This window comes from Magallana gigas, chromosome 2 (assembly GCF_963853765.1).
Source record: "Magallana gigas chromosome 2, xbMagGiga1.1, whole genome shotgun sequence".
In the NCBI taxonomy this organism is placed as follows: domain Eukaryota; kingdom Metazoa; phylum Mollusca; class Bivalvia; order Ostreida; family Ostreidae; genus Magallana; species Magallana gigas.
In genome coordinates, this window is record NC_088854.1 from 34,924,864 (window position 1) to 34,947,901 (window position 23,038).

At 33.0% G+C, this 23,038-nt stretch overlaps 1 protein-coding gene across 4 annotated transcripts in view; it reads left to right on the plus strand.

Moving 5' to 3' along the window:
- Positions 1–4,026: 4,026 nt before the first annotated feature.
- The window catches only part of LOC105330255 (uncharacterized), a 104,513-nt gene continuing 85,501 nt past the window's right edge, over positions 4,027–23,038 (plus strand). For all 4 annotated transcript variants that reach the window (XM_034445889.2, XM_066076336.1, XM_034445891.2 and 1 more), the window contains exons 1-3: positions 4,027–4,138; positions 15,569–16,244; positions 17,083–17,254. In XM_034445889.2, the coding sequence (XP_034301780.1) occupies positions 15,603–16,244; positions 17,083–17,254 (814 nt within the window). In that variant the 5' untranslated portion in view covers positions 4,027–4,138; positions 15,569–15,602. The remainder of the gene's footprint in view (positions 4,139–15,568; positions 16,245–17,082; positions 17,255–23,038) is intronic.

Genomic DNA, 23,038 nt, shown 5'->3' on the forward strand with positions numbered 1-23,038 from the left:
AATTTTAGACCACGTGGTTTTATTTGACCCTTTCAGTTTCGCAGTAAAAATCGTGCTTCATGTTTATAGTCTATTTCAAAGAATCTAGGTACTATAGTAGTCAAATATAAAATCTAGCGGTTTATTGATTTTAAACTTTATCTTTATTAATTGGTAGATAAAATGTGTTCTAGAAATAAATGTGTAAATACAAAAAATAGTTTTTGTCTGCAGTTGCAACAATTTACATGCTAAGTAGAGATCCCCCTGAGGATTAGTTTTCGATCCGCGCCTGACCTAGTAATATCATCAATAGTGAAACAGACTATACTATTTTACGCAGAATGTTCCTTGAAATCGGCTCAATATACTAAGTTTTTATGCAAAACAGACACCTAATATTCCTTTTAAAAACATGGAATTGCACTCCACAAGCATCAAACATGGATATGATTTTTTAACCACTCAACACGTGGTTGAACACGAACGATAACCCTGTTCTGAATATTATCGTTTAATATAAAAAACCGCTAAATGGTTAAATAAGACATAATGTTAAAAGAATTTCATGTATTAACATAAACCAAAGTAGGATACGATATGAAAAACGACCAGTACTTACGTATTTTGAGAATATTATACGAACACTTATACTTCCGCTCGAAATTTCACAGGAACTGAACAAATCTCGGTGAAGTCTCGTGAACTTTCATTCGAGCACCTCTGGATTTATTACATACTTAGCAACGATAAAGAAAACATTCCGAACACATTCGCAGGGGTGAACAATGACCCAGTCACCAGCAGCAATGTGGCTTATATACGTCAGAGAACAGATGCATGCTGGGGAAAAATGGATTACCTCCATAGACCTTTCACTGAGAGTGGTAAATTGATAAAATCTCTTGATAGAAATAAACAAAAAGGTTACAGACCTCATTTTTAAGTTTCAAAAGGCTTTAAAAATGTATTAAGCAACGATTAATTTTTTCATGTTCACTTCCTTTAACAAATCTTAGGAAAATTGAATAATCAAGACATTTTCTGTTCAGATGTAGGCCTAACGGTAACGTAGGGGGGAGTCGATTTTCGGAAAACAGAACGCACGGGGGAATAGAAAAATAAAATTCAATTCACTCTATCGGGAATGTTTAACTCATTTTTCCGTAATGGAGAGCATTCAAACGAGTTCTATAAAAGTCGACTTATTCTAATAAATAAAATGGTTTTACTTATTCACAGATATTCAAGCAATAAAGTCAGGTACATGTACTACCCATGTTTTCCATTTAATTTCGTTTTTTGTTTTTATGTATTTATTTTTTAATTTAAAAAAGAGAAAACATTTATCTAAAGGTATTTTCTTTCTATTTCTTTACAGTTACGCGACCCATTGAAACGAACCAAATGTGTGTGAATGTATTCGTAAACGTTTAATTGACTTTCAAGAAATACTTTTTAATCCATTGTTTAGCTGATCAAATTTTTAAAAATTATTTGAAAATCTATATTTATTATTTTACATCGGTCATTGATGTATTTTTGTACTTTTAATGTTGAAATTGCGTGCGTTTTTTCTTTCTTGATTGAGCGATTTTACATTTTAGTAAAGCTACATAAAAAGCACGAACTGCAAGTACTTACACGGGCTAAGTTCAAACTTCCAAGTAGCTATAGTTCTCATCACCATGGTAATCATCTTAATATATGGCTGTTACTTACATGTATGTGTAACGTTTTGACAGTAAATAAAAAATTAAATGCTTTCTTGAGTGATTCATGCGGGATATGAAGATGCATGGCGACATTGCAGAAAAAAAATACATAAGTAATTTTTTCTGCAATGGTTGCTACCTTCGTTAACTGCATGAATCATTAAAGAAAGCAGTTCATTGTTTATATTTACATTTCTTTTAACAGATTAATAAAAAAGTAAAAAGTAAAACTAGCTAAATTACGGTCGATGTACATCAATACGTTTTATAAAAGCATCCAGCGGCCAAATCGTATTTAATTAGAATTTGAGTCTGACATCATCATGATCATTTCGTGCAGTCTGTGATTTTTCCTAGCTTTACGAAGATTTCGAGCTGTTGATAAACGAGGCGTATAGACTTCAGTCCTGTCAGTTTCTACAGAGCTATGAATTACACAATCAATTTCCAAAGAAATAGAGAAAAGTTTATTTGGTGTATGTAAATATATAGTTATAGAAAAGGAGGAATGACAAGATCTCGACTCGAACCAGCGACCCTTCAAGTTAATAACCAACGCTCCAACTAGCTAGTGCTAGTTTCTTTGGAGGAGCTTACACATAGAAAATTTTCTAATATTTTGATAATTTTGGTAGAGAGTTTCATGGCCATCTTAATCATGCATTTAGTTTTCCCCCATGTATAGGGGTAGAGAAAAAGATGTTTTTAGATTTAATACATTTTTACTATATGGTTATATTGGCCCTGCCCTAGGGCTTCAACCCCTGACCAAAGGGCCATGAATGTCATCATTTTGGTAGAGGGCTTCATGGACATTATGATAACCATGCATTGTTTTTCCCTACATGTGTGGGAGTAAAAAAAGATTTTTTGAAAATTTTGCTTTTTTTTTTTGCATATTTGGACCCACCCACGAGACCCCGTGGGTGGTTGTGTAATGAATTTCAATGTTAAAAATGACGACGCACGACGAAGGCTTGTTAGCAATAGGTCCCCTGAGTCACTTAGGTGACCTAAAATAAATACCAGGCTAAAAGTAGTAGGAATATTTGTCTACTTTTGGGGACAAATATCAGTATTTAATTATTTAAATTAAATTATCTGGTTATATATTGCCATAGCTCAGTGGCTGGGCTTGTAAACCGCAGATCATGAGTTCGAACCCTCCTAAGACAGTTGTTCATATTCATTTTGATTCAACCAAATTTTAATTTTTTTAGGTTTGTGAAGAACCTTAAACACAAACGCATAAATAATCCTGATCCCGGAGAGCTTTCTTGCTTTCGAAGTTGTCAATGCTCATGTAATTTATTTATGAATTAATCATCTTGATCATAGCTACTGGCACTGTACCAGTTATTGGCTATAATTTTACGTTTTCTTTTCGTGTTTCCTTACTTCTTGATATATTGGAATAAAACTTTTCAAACTTTAAATGGTGAACTTCTTATTTATCCATCGGTTAGATTATATCATCATTTAGAACCCAAAACATATTGTTTCTGTGCTTTTTAGCAAGCCCCGAATTTGCCTAGGTTTTATGATTTACTGTACCAGTTATCGGCTTCGTGATAATAACATAGTAAAATCCTTGTACATGTTGATTTTATATTCTGCAAAGTGTTGATTGAATTATGTCCCTTGCGGGGTCAGCCTATAGGTCGTAGGGGTTATTATACATAAATTAAACTCATAAAATTATTCTTTCATCATCATACGGTAATACACACAATCGTACGCTAATCAATGCATAATAATACAATCAGGCGTTCAACTGCGCCATGAATCTCTCGGAATTTATTGAGTTCCTTTTGTTTATAAATGTTATATGTATTGATATTATATGTCAAATCAAAGAAGGGATATAATTGAAAGTGCAAAGATGTAAATCAGCGGTAAACAATGATCGTTAAAGCTCATGTTTAAAACATATTGAAGAAATTTTTGAAGCAAACTGACTTTTCTTTATTAGAAACAGACGACTGAATTAAAAAATCTCGGATATTCGTGTGCTATAGACCCGAACCCTCAGTTTAGCCGATAACTGGTCTTAGCCGATAACTGGTACAGAACCAGTAAAGAAAGCCGATGAAGTAAATATTGATTTTCTGCTCCGATACACTCAGTACTTTGATGATTTTTTTATTTGCTGCTAACTTCTATGGGCTAAAATAACTGCTGTGAGTGGCTGATAGCTTCAGTCTGATAACAAAATGTTAACTCAAAGGATTTATAACCATTTTATATAAAACCATTAAATGATTAATTTCAAAGTGACAAATCAGTGTTTGATGCTGAGTTAATCTGAATTCTTTTTATCAGTGAAAGTATTGATTAAAAACCTTTGTTAGATGCGGCTGGTGAAAATCGATAATTTTCTTCTATTTTCCGATGTACGCACAGCCATGAAAGACATGATTTTCCTTGATTGTTCAGTTCTGTCTGTAAGTATTTTGACATTTTTGGGTCTCAAAAAGATATGTTGTTGTTGATCATGTCAATCATTACAATTCGGTTTTTTCTATTTTGTAAATTTTCAATGGTAATTTATGTATTTTAATTTTCTTTGTTAAGTTTCTTTGTCAAGTTGAGTTTCAGGAGGTATTTTTAAGGTTTTTAAAAGTTTTTGCATTATCATACTTGTTATTTAAACGAATTGTCAATGTTTCAACAAACTTGCCTTGAACTATGAAACAATCCTTCTACTGTAGAATAGGCTTTATTTAAATAATAGAAATACCTTCACGCAAGCAATGATGTTATAATTTCTCTACTTTATGCCACTGTAAATTATCATTGTTTATTATATTAAGATCACGATTTCATGGAAGAATAACAATCTACTTTTGGGGTACACGATATAACGAAAAAAAATCGATTTTTTAATTTGCACAAACACTAAAGCTTTATGAATGAAATTGTCACATGGTACAATTGATTTCTAATCTTCATAACTGCAATGCGTCCTCCTAACAACCCTGATAGTATTCCACATATTTAATCAAGTTTTTTGCGTTCTTCTTTTAGGCTAAATCATTGCTCATTTTGAAAAATTATCTCCGGGCAAAATCTAGCGACAGAAGTGCTCATATGATTGAGATACCATAAACATAAGAACTGTAATAATCACTATAGCGTTCACTGATAGCGTTTGAATTTGTAAACTTATTAATTTCTTATTTGATATAAACACAAATCACACAAATCACTGCTCAATTTGCATATTGTCCATTTCATAAACACATTAAGCAATGATCATACCGGGTATTGTGGAATCGTAAGAACTCTTGGTAACACAATTTGTGGTATTCGTGGGTTGTCCTTCCCCGAGAATTTACATCCTCGACAAATACAAATTTGAACAGAATTATCTGTTTTATTGAAACTGAAAACCGACGCATCCACGAAAATGCTTCCCCACAGTAAGCAAAATCCTACAATCAACGAAAATTGGACCTCATGAATTTACGTTAACATTTCTAAGGAAAACAATTTCATATCTTAAGTATGTTCACCTGAAGAAGGATGTTAAAATCCAGAAAGCGCTAGTGAATAGAAACTTTGGAACTGTGCATTTTCTTTTTCTTTTTTTTGATTATTTATTCTGTATAATATCACCTTTCAATCTTTTTGAATTATATATATATATATATATATATATATATATATATATATATATATATAGATATATATATATATAGATAAATCCAAGAAAAACCTCAGTGGTCGGTGAAATATATATATATATAATCGCAAAACGGAAGCGCTTTCATTTCTTTCTCAGACGTATTACAATACAATTAGGGTAGCTCGCGGGGGAAACCTACCCTGAAAATTAGTCCGCGTGATCGATAGGTTTCAGAGTTTTATTTCTAAAAAAATTTTGAGATTCGTCTGCGTGGTAATAATGTAATCATGATTCAAACACAGTGTCGCTGATAAAATCATGCAACGCCATTTCAATGAAGTACGAGGGTTGTCCCAAAATAATGTAGACAGGACACATAATTTATAATCTGTTCACTGCAATTTCATTAGACTTCTATGTTCTCTTCAATGACCCTTTGGCAAACAATGCTGAAAAGTTCAAATCTGTACTTTATTTATTTCTCGAGAAAATGAATAATTAGTAACAACAAGTTTTATCAGGCGGCGCAATGTGCGACGTCAAAAATTTCCAGTTTTACGTTGTTGCTAAACCCTCCACATCGTTCACGACAACATTTACGTTTTATTTCCGAAAATGTCTTAGAAAAAATATTATCTTTGAACATGTACTCTGCGTGCACATTCAATATATATTTCTAGTTTGTTTTGTTTTTAAATATTTTCTAAGTACAAACGATCTGTCGGCTCCAAACTTGCCCTGTATTACTTGTTGTCTAACGTCCGTCTTACCGAAATGTGTCGTTCAACATTTTGACGTCCATTGATATCGTTCGGGGTTTCTTTTTTCCACTTATTGTCATCATACTTGTTCAAATATTTTCAATATTGTTTAACTAATTCACAAAACGCATTTCTCATCGATTCTGTTTTCATTTACTTCCAAAGCCGCTTAGGATTTATTTGATGGTCTTTACAAAATTGTATCAGTTACTGCTGCGCCGTCTTAAACGCTGAAAACGTCATTTTATTACCACTTAATTTTCAACTTGTCACAAAACGCGTTATAAAATATTTAAAAGTTTTGTTATAGCCAAAACATTTTCAGAGTAAATAATATAATTATTATCAAATATCGGTGTATATTTTATTTGAATTTTTTCATTCGAAAAGTACTTTTCCGCCCAATTTTCAATTCATTATGTTGATTTTAACTTTTTGTTTTTGACATTGCGCCGCATGTAGAATTTCTGATCTAACATGCTTTCATTTCACTAATTTAATCTCAAACAATATTCGATTTTAAAACATTATTTGAATGCAAATTTCTTGAACCCTTTGTGGCACAAATTTCATCTTTCTTTGTCTTCGATTAACTGAATAACGCCACTTGTCTACGCTATTTTGGGACAACCCTCGTATATAGTAAAATGCATAATTATTTTAGTCGAAAATCGCATTTCAAAACTATGCTCCAAACTTTTAAACCATCTAGACGAACTTTATTTTACTCAACACAATAACAGAAGAGATAATTTTGAATCAATTCATAAAAAATAATCAATATACATGTATGTTCTCGGCCATTTTTTTTGCAAAATAACTTTATAATTAAAGATATATATAAAAGATTTCACTAAAACCTATATTTTCATCATGGCGTTAGCCCGACGTCATCAATTTCTTTCGTCCGAGAATCAGAAATGAAAATGCGCTGGCTGACAAGACTACCTGATTAACACATATTAGAACATGCAGATCTTAACATTATTATCTTATATTAACATCATTATAAATGTTTTTGAATGCATGATTAAAATTAATGTAAGTTGTGAAAAGAAGAAACATGGCTACTTTTCTTTTCATGAAACTCAATGAGTCAATCATTCAATGCGAAAATAATTACCATACAACTATTGACAAATTAATAAGTTTGTAATCGTATACGACAACTAGCTAAAGCCAAAATAATTTTGATAGTTAGACCGGTATTTAAAAATACAGAATTTATAATTGCAAGACGAGGGAAGTTAATGCATACGGTTCAATTTATTTACAATGTACTTTTCTAAACATGATTTTAGATGAATGAGTTTCAACGCACACCCATACCTTATAGAACTAAATGCGACAATGTATGTCACGTCTTTAAATTTTTAGCACTTGATAATTATAAATGTTTGTATAAACTGCATTTTAGCTTTTGTTAAATATTTTATTTTATGGTTCTAAAGATCATTTGTTATTTTTAAAAGAAATGTATGAATTTGCTGTGACGTCAGCACATTTCAAAATATCCTTTTATTTTTTGCTTGTCAAGATTTTTTGGATGAGTCTGCCCCCCCCCCCTTCCCCACATTAAAAAACGATGCTACGTGCCTGCGCGGTATCACGGTATAATGGACCTTACCTCAAATATCTAAATGTTCACTAACTTTCATTTTAAAGTATTCTGGATGTTGAATTTGCTGTTTGTGAACTCGGATCCTGGTACGGAGTGTAGTTCCGGTTTCGCCGATGTAGTATTGTCCACATCCCCCGCACATTATACAATATATAAAGTTTTTGGTTCCGCACGTCATGCTGGAGTTTAAATTTCTGGTCTCCGATTTTGAAGATGTTTCCTTCCTTTAAATATGGACATGTTCCACATCGCTGATCTGGACATTTTCTTACTGTATGCAAATTGGTTTTGCGAAAGTTTGATTTGCAAAGTATGCGTTTCAGATTTTTAGGTTGTCTTTTACTTTCTATTACGCAGAAATTTTCGAGAACTTTAGACATCCTTTCATCTGTTTTGGGTACTTCGTTTAGGTGTTTAAGGTGGAATAACACATCGTCAAAAAATGGCTGACCACTGATCGAAACGACATTTTGTTTTATTAAAAGGATTTTATCGACAGCAACATATAGTTTACCTCATAGACGAGTGGGTAAAGTGTCGGGCTTGTGATCCGTACATACCGACTTCGAATCCCGCAATGGGTTTTGTTATGTTATTTACTGAATTGTTTTTTTTTTTTAGATATTCATTTTTTATCCCTAATTTGCAAATTTTTCGCTTATTTGATATATGTATAGTTTATTTATCATTATACCTTTCATAATCAAATAATTTACTCTTAATTTGAGTGAATTTTTCCAGGTGTGTTATTCCACCTTAACAAACGGTGTGATGTATAGGTAGCGGAAAGGGCAAAAAATACAATTTTACAAAATCAACGATAAACTTAATTCAGCAATCTAATATAATATTACATGTATCAATGACCATAAGTGCAAACAGTCTTCTTTGCAAAATAAATGTACATAAAATCAACCAAATATATCCAAATACAAATCAAACACAAAAAGTAAATTCAACAGACATAAATGTAAAACGAACATACATAAAGATGAAACAAGCGGACGCACAAATAAACGCCAGGTGGCGTTTTTTGGGAAGCAATATGCGTCATCGATTATTGGAATCCGGAATGGTTCGCACCTATTCTGTTTCGCCCTGAGATGTTTCGCACCTCAATGTTTCGCACTCTGATAAAATTCCTTATTATATTCTCCATACTGAACGTTTATTCTGCAACAACATTGACTTCTGACAGGACCAGCCATTTTGACGTCTTCGAGAAAGACTGATTCTGATAGGACCATAAGGAATATTAACCAATGACATTGAGTTTAACATTAGCTACTGTAAAACGAGAAAATTTGGAGCATACGTATTTTAGCGCAAACGCAAGTGCCAGTATATTAGCGCAATTATATTTTAGCGCATACATCTTTTCTTTAAAAAAGAATACAAAAAATGTTGTTGTTTGATAAACGATCACGCCCAAAATTTGATTTCTATTTCGCATGCACGGTAAACTGTCGTTGAGAACAATACACTTACTTTTGTGTAAATTGTCAGTAAATAGATATGAAAACCTCATTTATTGGTGATGATGTGTAATTTTTTTTGGTAAACAAATTTGAGTTATCGGACTTTGAATTTAACGTGTCGACTTTGATAACACTAGAAGAGTCTCGAAACTAAAAGTGAAATTGTATGCTACATTTACCATGAGTTTCGATCACCATGAGAAAATCTTTTTCACAGTTATTTTACACTAAAAAACACAAGAAATAGGTATCGTCTTGTTATCTTTATATCCACTAATCAGAGATCAAAGAAACTATGATCAATCATGTATTGTCAGCGTTAACGATCGCCACGCTTAATCACATTTTCACCTCGAGGCGCTAAATGGAAGTGGCATGGGGAGAAGCTCAATTTTCAAGGTGCTAATGAGAGATATTAAAAAGTAATTAAAACTGAATTAATTAATCCATGTTTAAGCCTGTCTCACACAGAACACGGTTGGGCACACGGTTCCAATACGGTATATTCGGTTATACACGGGTTGACTGGTACGAGTATTGAGCTCCAACCGTGCCTGGGGATGAGTTGGTACGATTTAGACTCGAATGTAGCACGTGTATGTACGAACAAAGCACGGATATACTCGGTCAAGCAAGGTTTGTCACGGTTTGAACACGATTTGCAAACGATTTTCATACGATTGTTGTACGGTTCCAAGTACGGTCTAATACGGTCTGTTACGGCCTAGTACAATTAAACACGACTTTAACTCGATTAACTGGACATTTACAGGGTTTACATACGGTCCCACCGACTTTTGTTCGAGTTATGCTCGAATTATCACACATTTGTGTATGTTTTGATATAAATTGACTCGTTTTGATGGCTTGGCTTCATTAATTTTCGAATTTTCAACAGACAAGTTATAAAATTGGCAGATGACAGAACAAAGGAATTAGAAATCATGATAAGACTGATAGACATTGAGATTATTTTGGCCAGAAGGCGCAAGGGGAGTGAGCTCAACCGTGTCAATATCGTATATAAATCGTATGGAATCGTGTGAAACCGTTCTCAAGTCCTACATACAACACCCGGATTAACACTTCATGTGCAGTTGTATATACGGTCTCGTACGGTCTCACACGGTCTTGTACGATCGCTAATATGATCATACACGGACATGACACCCGTGCCAGTTTTTTAAAAGTTTAAAAAATCATACACGGCTTTCACGGATACACTCAAATGGCCCGAGTGTAAGTCGGATAAGGCCACGGTTGGTTCGGTTGTATGTACGGTTTACACGGGTGACCAACCGTATAAGCCGTGTGTTCTGTGTGAGACAGGCTTTAGGCACTTATACCCGATAACCCATACCGTTTACCTGTGTAATGATTTAAACAAACAGAACCGACAGCATCTGATATTTAAATGAACACTTCTATATAGCCTTAAAAATGGACTGACGTTATTGTTTTGCAACTTGAAGAAATTTAATACATATGGAAAATCGTTGGCGCACTATTAATTTTAGCGCTCAGAGGCAGTTGCGCCAAAGGCGCTAAAATTTGTAGTGCGCCATATTTTCTCGTTTTACAGTATCACAATGGCCGGTCTGGTAAGAAATTGATGTGGCTGCAGAATTAAAGTTCAGTTTGGAGGGTATTTAAGGAATTTTATCGGAATTTAAGGATGCAAGTAGCGTGCGTTTAATGTGAGATTTTAAACGATTAGTGCGAATGTTTCTCGACTTGTTGCAATACTGCTGTTGTCATAGGTAAAATCCCATCGTGAGCCCGGACCGGTAATTGTCCGAGTAAAAATAAACTGGCGACTTCGAGAGAATAATGACGAATATCTCCGCTATTTAAGACCCATCAACTTGAAATTCAGCATGAGTGTATCTAAGACATTACTTTGCTGAAAAATACATGCTTATTGCGGAGTGTTTTAAAAATTAATAGATTTATTAGGCTTTTGAAGCGAGTGGTAGTTTTTATCTGGGTCAGAGTTCGACCCCTTTCTTTATTTATGGTTACAATGAAATAAATATTAAAACTGGCTTGGCCCCTGTGTGTAATATGGTGACGCATCATGGGTTTCTACACTTAGTAATTGTGTATTTGTTTTCAAAATGGGAAGTGCACAATATTCGTTTTAGATTCTTAGGCTGACGTCTGCTGTTAGTGAAGTTTACATCTTTGTAAATTTCTTTCGTGGATTGGTCGTTGATGAGGATGTTATTTAATTGATGAATTATTGGAGTTATGTTCTGATTTCTTGGATAGCAAGCAACGAGGAGGTCTTTCACTACAGCTTCAAGTCAAGAAAGAATTGTCTTAAAAAACAATCCTCCTTCTTCTGACACTTGTCAGGGTCTGACATAAATTGATAGGAGGTCATTTTCACACTACCTTCTGACAAATCAGGGCTTTAGACAATCAATTTGAACTTAAAAATTAGTTCATGCCTATTGTCTATGGATTAAATAAATGTAACCCCCATACTACAGATTATTTAAGAGTTAGATCTCTCGTAAAGCAGATAAAGATATGTCTGTGATAAGTTGGGATTATATTTAGACAAGAAAAGTATTGACTGCGACTTTAAAACACTATAAACCACAGAGAGATATTCCCTATAAGCAAAATGAAAGTGGGTACCGTATGCATGTCTTCATGTGAAGCTTTTAACTTTTATATTACGCAATATCCTAACAATACTATATTACAATTAGATTGATAAGAGAATGAAGAACAACTTTTCCAGCGACATCAATATCGTAGCATGTATCGTTTTTAGCTCACCTGAGCTGAAGCTCAAGTGAGCTATTCTGATCGCATTTTGTCCATCGTCCGTCCGTCCTTCTGTCCGTATGTAAACTTTTTTACATTTTGAACTTCTCTAAAACCGCTTGGCCAATTTTAACCAAATTTGGCACAAAGCATCCTTATGGTAAGGCATATATAAAATGCAGAAATGGAAGACCGATCTTTATTCAAAGCGGAGAAAACCTCGAAACTGTAGAAAAAGGGGGGGGGGTGCATTTTAAAACAAATTCGTCTAAAGAACTACTAAGTCAAATTCAACTCAATTTAAGATAAATATTCTTTATGGAAAGGAAAATATAAATTGCAAAAATTAAGGGCCAATCTTTTTCTGAATTTGAGTTATGACGAAAAAAAATAATTGGAAGGGGTGGGCTTCGATCAGTTTATAACTTCGGGTTCGGTATTCCATATCGCAAAAACCTCTTTGAAGCGGCCATTTTGAACGTATGAGAAATGGGTCAATCTGACAAAGATGAATTTGGTTGTTGTGTAACAGTTTGCGTGCGAAAGGAATATTTAAAACATGCAAGATACATTAATGCCGATTTTGTGAAGTAAATTGAGATTAAATATTCCAATGCGTTGACATTTTCACCATTGACGGTGGTTTTGATTTTCGTTTCGTTTTCATGAATATCAGTTTGTAACCGAGGGGAACTATCGCCTGTATTTTGTAATTTTTACGTATCAATCAAATATAGACATCGGTAAATAAGACAGCTGGCTGTTACTTGCGGAAAATAAGATACATTAACAGGTACGGTACTTTAACAACTATATAAAATACAAATTCTAATGGTAATACGGTATGGTCTTTGCGTTATAGTTGATTACTGCAATGTGTTTTAGGCTAGTTGTCAGTATTTTTTCTAGTCTATTCAGTCTAAACAGAGATTAATTTTGCTGATGGAAATACTAAGTGTGTGTACATGTAGCAGAGACATAAATAATTGTTACCTCACCTGAGGTGAAATATACAGAGAATTATCTTTAAGGAAGGAGTCTTTTCTGGTTTTCGACTTGACAAACGTAAATTTGATTAATTGTTCATTAAATCAAGATGAAAGGAAATTTAGATAGTATATTTTTCTTTCTTTTTTATTATCATACAACTTGGCATAGAAAAAGTAATCAATCTTTGGAATCTAACAAGGACTATATTTTTGGCGTAATATAGGCATAAGAAAATATCACATGTTTCGCAATTCAGAATTGCTGCAGATTAATGAGTCTGTTTTAGCATTTTAAAAACAATAACTCTAATGTTGGAATTTTTTTTACTAATGTGAACTAATGATATGATACTTGGGTTTCAGAATATGTTTTTAAAATATGATTTGCCTATCAAATTACATTTTTATAAGCCTTTTTAAAGCGCCCTTTCTATACATTGATTTTTGTGAAAAAAAATCACTAAAATCAGTTTTTTTCTCTTATTAAACGGTCAAAATATTAGTTTTTCGTTCAAGTTATATCTTTATATAAAGTCTTCATAATTCATAAAAATCAGAAAGATTTTATTATTGGAAGCATAAAAAAATAATCAAAATTTCTTTAAAATTTTAAAAAATGAGAGGAAATGCGGGCTAAGCAAAATCAATTTTAAATATATATTTATTCCAATTTAGTGGTATAAGCTGATAGACATTCTGATATTCTATCATTTTATTGAGGAATAGAATCTTCAAATCTTAAACAAATGTCTACAGAACTACAAAGAACTACACTTTTTTATCATCCTTTACGTTGAGGAAAAAGGTAGTGACCTTGACCTGATCTTTATTCGAAAACAAAAAGGTCAAATTAGATTAAACTGATAGAATCATTTGGTAATGTGATCCGTTTGACTGTGTCAAAATTTCATGAATTTCTTATTATAAGAAGTAGGTTTGATAACGAGAAGACTCCTTCCTTAAAAATATTCTTCTCAAAAATCAATTGGCCAGAAAAGCTGTAACTTGTGTGGATGCATTCTCAAGTAATGTAGATTCATTCTGAGAAAACGTGGGAGGTATTCCAGTGAGAATTCCACTCATGGTCTGCGACTGGAGCGGAATCCAGCCACAAGCTTGTCCAAACCATGATCACCGGGGGTACGGTGGGGCCCCAATGGGGGATCAAATTTTTAGATACAAATGTATAGAGAAAAATCAATAAAAATCTTCTCCTAAAAAACCAGTAAGCCAGAAAAGCTGTAACTTATGTGGAAGCATCTTCAGGTAGTGTAGGTTCAGATTTTTTCAAATCATGATCCCCGGGGGTAAGGTGGGGCCACAATGGGGGTTAGAAATTTTTACATAGGAATACATTGAGAAAATCTTCTCAACAAAAACCAGTAGGCCAGAAAAGCTGTAACTTGTTTTAGGCATCCTCAGGTAGTGTAGATTCTAATTTGTTCAAACCATGATCCCGGGGGTAGGGTGCGGCCATAGTGGGTGGGTCGATTTTACATAGGAATAAATAGCGAAAAATCTGTAAAAAAAAAAAAAACAATTGGCCAGAAAAGATGTAACTTGTGTGGAAGCATCCTCAGGTAGTGTTGATTCATTCTAGTTTGTTCAAACCATGATTTCAGGGGGTAGGTGGGGCCACCATGGGGGTCAAATTGTGTTGGTGCGTGTAATTCGGTACGATCTCTACGTAATGGTTAAAAAAATGCTATTCAATAATTGAGATATCTCACCGGAAGTAGAATTTTGTTGTGTATTTAACATCGTTTATATGCTATCTGTAAGAATTTATACTGATATATTCATTCTCTGTAAAATAATTTGATATGTAAAAAAGTAATTTTTAAGGTGCTTCTGGTGACGACCGGGAGTTATGACGAACAAAACAAAATAGTTTAAACACATGTACAGTTATAGGTCTATCTTCCCTCAAAGTGTGGATGTTCAAATCTTAATCGTTTTTGAGATCTCGATGCCACAAACTTTGCATTGTGGGAGTGGAAGCGGTCGACCGGAAACGAAGTTAGAAATTTTTTTAAAAAAGATAATTAGAGATATTATCATTCTCTATCATTTCTGAAAATTTCAGGGAAATCTATTTAGCCATCTCTGAGAAATTCTGCCGACGAAAAGGGAAAAAACCCCAAAACACGACAATCACTATAAAGTCTTCCGTTGGAAACGAAAGACCTTAATGATAAGAAACAGTACGAACAATATAAGGTCTTCCGTTGGAAACGGAAGACCTTAATAAGAAACTGTACGAAAACAATAAGGTTTTCCGTTTGAAACGAGGACCTTAATAATAATAACAATGGGGGGGGGGGGGGGGGGAAACAAAGCAATAACGATAAGGTCTTACGTTGGAAACGGAAACCCTTAATAAGAAACGGTAAGAAAACAATAAGGTCTTGCGTTGGAAACAGAAGACCTTAAAAATTACAATCACTATAAAGTCCTCCGTTTGAAATGGGAGACAAGAAACAACAATTGGGCTTTGCGTTGGAAACGGAAGACCTTCATAAGAAACAACTAAGTATGTCTTCCGTTCGAAACGGAAGACCTTAATAAAACATTGGGTATTTATTTAGATTTTTAAACCAAACTTTTTTACTCTGACAGGTATAGTGAGAGTCGTGATGTCACCATATTGAACATGGCACACACCTTTAAGCTTGAACCAACCGATGATGACTACTGCTCTGAAAAAAAAGACGAATTTAAAAAAAACCAAACGACACCGCCAATTATTCCTGGAACAGAAATTCCCTCTAAAGAAAAAAGAATTCCAACAAAAATTAATTTGAAGCAAAGGAAATTTAAAGTCAATACTTTAGGCTGTATAACTTATATCATTGTAACCACAATATCTATTGTCATTGTTGGTTATTTAATTATAAAACATCAATTAACCAATCAATTACAATCAAATCTGAATGCAAAAACTCCTAAAATAAAAGGGTGTGATCATATTGAAGTAGAGGACGTGTGGGCAACTACGCTACCCAAATTGTTAACAGAATCGGCATTTAGACTTTCAGATGTTAATAAAGATGGTATACCAGATTTTATATTTGGTTTCGCCACAGGAGTTGACGGTTATTCCATACCAAAAATTGTTTGTGATATTTATTTCAATGGCACATTTCCTTGCTATGGTGGAATGATGGCGCTAAATGGTGAAGACGGGAAAGAACTTTGGAGATACTACACTGATCATGAAATATTTGGAATAAATTGTAATGCTGATCTTAATTCAGATGGTGTGAATGATTGTCTCGGTGGAGGAAGAGCTGGGGTAGGTTGTCGCTAGCATACATTGAATTGCATTGCACACAGTATGTATCTATGGGAATTTTCCTGTCAACTAAATAATGACATAATTCCAATAGATTGTTTCAGTATTTGTTTGAAACATAAATTAACAAAATTAAAGAGGTTTAATGTTAAATTAAAATTGACATGAAAAAAACTGATGATTTGTGGGAGTAAACTATTAATTGACTCTAATAGTCATATAACAAGATAGCTTTTTATAAAAATAAAAACATGGTATGAAGATAAGATAGAATTAGATAAGTTTACTGTAAACGTATCATATTTTGCGTTTACTGGCAAAAATTGAGTTTTCAACAAGTTAGTGTTTATTTGAATTAGCGTATTTTTGGATGCTGCCATTCTGATACATATATGAATAGCATATAGCGATGTACTTGATTCAGAAGAAACCGCTTTCTTCCAAAAGCGCTAAATAGAATACACAGCCAATTGTAAAACGTTAACAGTATCAACTTAGTTAGAAAACAATCGTATCGCTCTTAGATATCTAACCCTAAAAAGGTCAACTCCAGGACAAGCCTTAAGTATTTGAACTGAATTGAATCAAAAATTATTCGAAACGTACGTGCACTTAATGAATAAAATAAAATACATTTTAAAGTTAGTTAAAAGAAATCACATCAATTCAATCATATCTGCAAATGACAAATTGACAAAATAATTTTTAATTTTTTTTACATACATGTTTTGTCGCCGTCGATAACCTACACAGCTAATTGTCACCGCTCAAGCTTTGAGGGGGAGCTGCACTAATATGCACTATAATAAACATATTAACATTGTTTCTTACTTAACAGGTGTTTGATGCTGTAAATGGACGGACAGGAACGCTATTATGGAAATTTAAAGATAAACTGGTTAAGAATAGCATTATGAATCTGTACACAGCGCATATAATTGATGATTTAGACAAAGACGGTATTCTCGATGTTTTGGCAATTCACGGAGGAGATCCATTAAGTGAACCAGGTCTGTTAGTTTTTAGATTGATAAGCATGTGTGACACTTACATGGACACCTTTTATCCATTTTATTCATGTGATTAGTATCACATTCCTAATCAAAGTACTGAGAGTACTGAAAGACGGGGTCTTGAAAGTTTGAATTTGTAATTGTCCTGGATTTCCTCAAATAAGTTTCCAAAATTCCAAAGTTTGAATTAGTTGTTATAATCTATGTTAATTCGGCATTTTTGCAATTGTCTGATACTTTGTCTAAATTTTACTCAATCCCGGCCTTCATAATTGTAGAAAATTGACACAATGTAATATATTATGTAAAATAAGACCCCAAGGAAATGTTTTTTATAAATTACTACTAACAGGGAAAATCAAACAACTATATCAAAGTAGATAATTTTAATCATTAGATTTATTCAATTTTGTGATCCAAGGGAAAATCCAAAAGTCGGACGGTCGGACGGTATCCGTATAATCAATGTTGCCCTCAACCCCAGTCAATATTTGTATATTACCTTATTATAATGAATGATTTTAATAGTAATTTTTATATAAATGATTTTAATTTTGCGGATTTGTTTTAATTGAAGTGTTGTTTTATTTTTATTGAGTTGTATTAATTTGCTAGTTCGTGTTTAACCTTTCAACATTTCAATTTATCAACAATCTGTGTATATACTGGGTATGACGTAATTAATTATAAACTGTTACAAGTATAATAGAAAATTGATAGTTTTGTAATGGTCGACAAATTACTGCTTCTTTGTTTGCAAAACCAATGTTGTTCATTGGCAAATCGGTAGGTTACAAATATAGTTTAATCTGAGATTTCAGTTGAACAAGAACCCCCTAAATATCAATGAAAGGACAATAACTCATAAAGATAGGGATAAATAAAAAAAAACACATTTGAATAAAAGTTGTTAGGCGTTAGATAATGAATTTACCTTAAACATGTCATAACAATCAGACAAAGGGTATCCAAGAAATCATCTGCACAAAATTTTCGGTAAATTAACATTAGAGCCTTCTGAATGAAAAAAGAAACCTAAAAAATAATGTCTTCCGAATGTAACAACCCTTGAGTTGGATATTCGACAACCAAATTTGATTTGGAATCCGGACGGAGTCTTTATTTTTTCAAGCATTAATTTAATGAAAGTAATAGGCTGCTGTGACCCTAATTTAAGGAGCCAGTCCTTTTTTTATGTCAACTGAAAGCTATCGTTATTTTAAACAAATTGTTTTCAACATGTGTTAAGAAATTCTAAATTTTTCTGAGATAAAAGTTTTAAAAGTTTCAAAGAGGTACTCAACTGTGGCCACATACTGCAGTAAAATTGACAATTTTCAGCTATTTTTAACAAACATAGTATATTTGATGATGCGCATGTGCCAAACGGTGGGACCGAAGTGAAAAAATTTCATATGCAGAGAAGCAGAATATTTTACCACGAACAACTGTCCAATCAGTGAATAAATACCAACACATATGATTTACTACTTGTTTACGTTTTTACAATAAACACGTGGTTTAGACTAATTTATGACTTGATTTCAAATGACTGCGGGAACGTCAATTTAGAAAAATTTTCATTTTTTTTTTGTGTAAAAAATGCAAAGATTAGGTACTTATAAAGGTTTTTTCATGCTCACAATAACAAACATTGCCGATTTTTCATGTTAAATAGCACGTTGAAATACCTCTCATAAAGTCTTCACAAGTCATTATATTCCAGTATTTGATTTTCGTAAATTTTGTGTTTTTCGCTGTTGTAGTGCTATTTGTTGACTAGAATTTAAAATTGAATTCATTTTGATACATGTTTATTGTTGTATGACATTTATATAACACAAAAGTAATAATCAATACGCATGTACATTGATCATTGTAGTATGTGTCATCTTTATAAATACTCGCTCTAATGGAATGCCATAAGTCCGAGTAGATGCATACACTAACTGTAGGTACTGTCTAAAAGAATACTAGATTAATATCCAGAATACGCAACAAACACGCATCTCGTAACCATTTACATATAGGCTGTAAATGACCACATGAGGTCTTTTGAATGCCTTACAATGTACGAAAATCTCCGAGTCGAATGCTTAGGACTATGAAATCATGTGAAATCTGTCTTCACTAACAAATCAGCGCTGGCAGTAAGGCGTTTGTTAACAAATAGACTTATACAATGCAGTTGATGAACCCAAATTTTTACCATTAGAAAATGAGTGTTTGTATAAATCATTATGTGAGCATGGAAATTGTAGATGATGATGTAAATATTGTTTTAAGTGAACAAAATGCTTGAAAAAAAATAAATGTGCCTTTCCAAAAGCAATCACATTATTAGAAAAAGTAGCATTTTTTAAACGTAGTATTTTTTGTAGTAACCCATGATGTATTTCAACCCAGGAATGTCATTCAGTTGATTGGTCAGTTTGTCGATTTCGTCTGTGCCTCATTAAGTATGTAAATTTATTCCGATGTCACAGAAAATAGTTTCCCCGACCTGTTAAAGCTGACATGAAGTCATTAAAACATTTGGTCGCCATATTAGTTTCGATCGCTCCTCAACTGCCGCTGGGGTATATGTACCGGTCGAGAAAGTTACGGTTGGTTGCTTTTCGATCGAGGCATTCAGGCTGCACGGACGTTTAAATGCATAAACTACACATTGTAGTAAAATGTTTGTAAAAAGAATCAAGGAAACTTGAATCAATAGTAAACAAAATATATTTACTCTTTCAAAGAATTTTCCAGGTATCCGTATAAGTTTGCAAATACAGTGCTGCCTAACTTTGCTTGTACATCGAACACGTGTGTTGTTCATACAGAGTGCGTAACGTCTGCATAGTTTTGAAGACCCCAATGGCACTACACCCAGCACAGTAGCTTAATGATAGTAAATCAAGTATCAACGTAGCATCGTTTCCATCGGTTTCCACATAAACACTCTTATTCTAAAATCTATGCGGTCATTGACATTGCTCGATCTGCCACAGTATTTATTTGCGCATGTGCAATGTTATAACGTACACAGGAAACCGTTCTACAATTATTGGGAACTTTTAAATAAGTGTGTCTGGATTCCAGTCTGTCTGGTTTCTTCGTTCATTGGATATTCCTTACCAGTGCAGCATTTGTCATATTTTTGTTTGTTCAAAACGAGTATTTACGATTCTTTTCGTCCAATGTAATGTGTTCGGATGAATGAAATACCTGAATGCGTTGAAGCATGAATAGCGCTATCGGCCCTATTTAAGGGGTGTGTAGCGATGAGCAGAACAATAGAAATCGACAACTAATACGGCGGTAGTCGGAGATAAAAGGGAAATAATAGGTACATGTATTTATGAATTCATGTCAGCTCTAACTTCATCATTATGAGCACATTTCCTTCTATATTGCTTCAAAATATTTTTTGCTGATATCTTAATGATTAAAACGTTGTATTTCTGGCCCATAGCAGCCTTGATTACGTTAAACATGAGTAAAATATTATATTGTATAGGCAAAGAGCTTTAAGATCTATGTTTTTGCTCCTATAATATAATAACAAAATATACCTCAGTAACGAGTTATTGATGAACATTTTTAGACCCTTTATGTCCCTAATTTAAAGATCCAGGCCAATTTTCGTGATGTCAAATGAAAGCTCTTGTAAAAAATGATAAAGAAACCTCGAAGAATTAGCTCATTTTTTTTAAATCTTAATTTTCAGGTCCAGGCGAGTTTCGGCGCTTTTTAAGGCAGACAAATATGAATACCTAATAATACAAATAAAATCACTTTTAAGAGGAATTCTCATGACAAACCGACTCTTTGCGATATTGCTAAAATGTCAATATCCCAATATGTAAGTGACGGCATTGATAAAAATCCAAATAAGGTTTAGATCATTTCCTATCTACGGAAGCGTATTAGTTCCACTCTATATATATTTTTATTTTTTAAAATTCCAACTTTAAAGTTGGAATTTCCAACTTTAATCTTGGAATTTCCAACTTTAATCTTGGAATTTCCAACTTTAAAGTTGGAAAAATCAACTTTAATCTCGGGATTCAATTCAACATATTTATTAATTGTTCAAGATTATCATGCACATACTACCGTATATGTATGTGTTAATTGAAAATTCTTTGTTGAAAATTGCAGAATAGATTATTGTTTACATATAATTACTTTCCTTAATGTTTTTCAGTACTATGCTTCATTATGCTTAATCCTTTTAATTCTTTTATTTATTGAGGATTTTTAAAAATTTATTTTATATGTATATGATACAATCAAGCAACCTTTTATACACACACACACACACACACACACACACACACACACACACACACACACACACACATATATATATATATATATATATATATATATATATATATATATATATATATATATATATATATATATATATATATATATATATAGATGAAAGTTGGACATTCCAACTTTAAAGTTGGAATTTCCAACTTAAATCTTGGAATTTCCAACTTAAATCTTGGAATTTCCAACTTAAAAGTTGGAAAAATCAACTTTAAAATTGGAAAAATCAACTTTAAAGTTGGATATTCCAGTTGGAAATTCCAAGATTAAAGTTGGAATTTCCAACTTTAAAGTTGGAAAAATCAACTTTAAAGTCGGAAATTCCAAGATTAAAGTTGGAAATTCCAAATTTAAAGTTGGAATTAAAAAAAAAAATACAAAGTGGCACTAATACGCTTCCGTACCTATCTGATCTTAGCGTTTCATTAAAATCGACCGAGCCGTTAACGTGAGCTTGCCTGCACAAAACTCGTAAGAAAAAAATATATTGTGAGAAAAAGAAACAATAAAATAACAGAAAGGTCTTCTGTCGGAAAACAGAATACCAAATTTAAAAAAATTGGGAGAAAGGATCAATGAATAACAATAAGGTTTATATTTGGAACGGAGGACCTTAATAATTGGGAAAACCTAAGAAAAACAGTAAGATATTTCGTTGTAAACGGAAAATCAAATTTGAAAATGGGGGAATGACAAAAAGATCGTCCGTTGACGGTCTTCCGTTTCTTATCAAAAGAAACTTAGAACAAAAAAATAAAGTATTCCGTTTGAAACGGAAGACCTCGATAAAGAAAGGTAAAAATGGGAAGGGGGGGGGGGGGGTCAGTGTTCATCTCTCTGCAATTTTGCAATTAAAATGCTGAATTGACCAGTTTATAATCAAAGTAATGATATCTAAATACCAACATTTTATCAAAGTTAATGCAGTTTGTTAGATATGTCCTTTTTCAACGGAAGACCTTATAGTGATTGTAATGTTTTTTCTTTCTTTCTTCCCCCCCCCCTTTTTTGTCGGCAGAATTTCTCAGAGTTGTCTTTATAAATTTCCTTGAAATTTTTAGGGATGATTGAAAATGATAATATCTCCGGGTATTTTTATAATTTTTTCAAAATTCATTTCCGGTCGTCCGTTTCCTGTCCCGCGTCAAAAAACCTTGTTCCCTCGAGATCTCAGAATCGGCAAATACTTGAACATCTAAACTTGTGGGATGATAGACCTATATCTGTAGATGTGTTTAAACTATTTTGTTTTGTTCGTCGTAACTTCCGGTCGTCACCGGAAGCTCTTAAAAAAATCATGCTTTTACGCATTAAATTTATTTTACGAAGAATTGAAATATAAGTATAAATGCTTACATATGTCATCTTTCCAATGTTAACTAAATATAAAAAATCTACTTCCGGTGAGATATCTCAAATATCTCATGTAGCCTTTTTACAAACAAATATTTG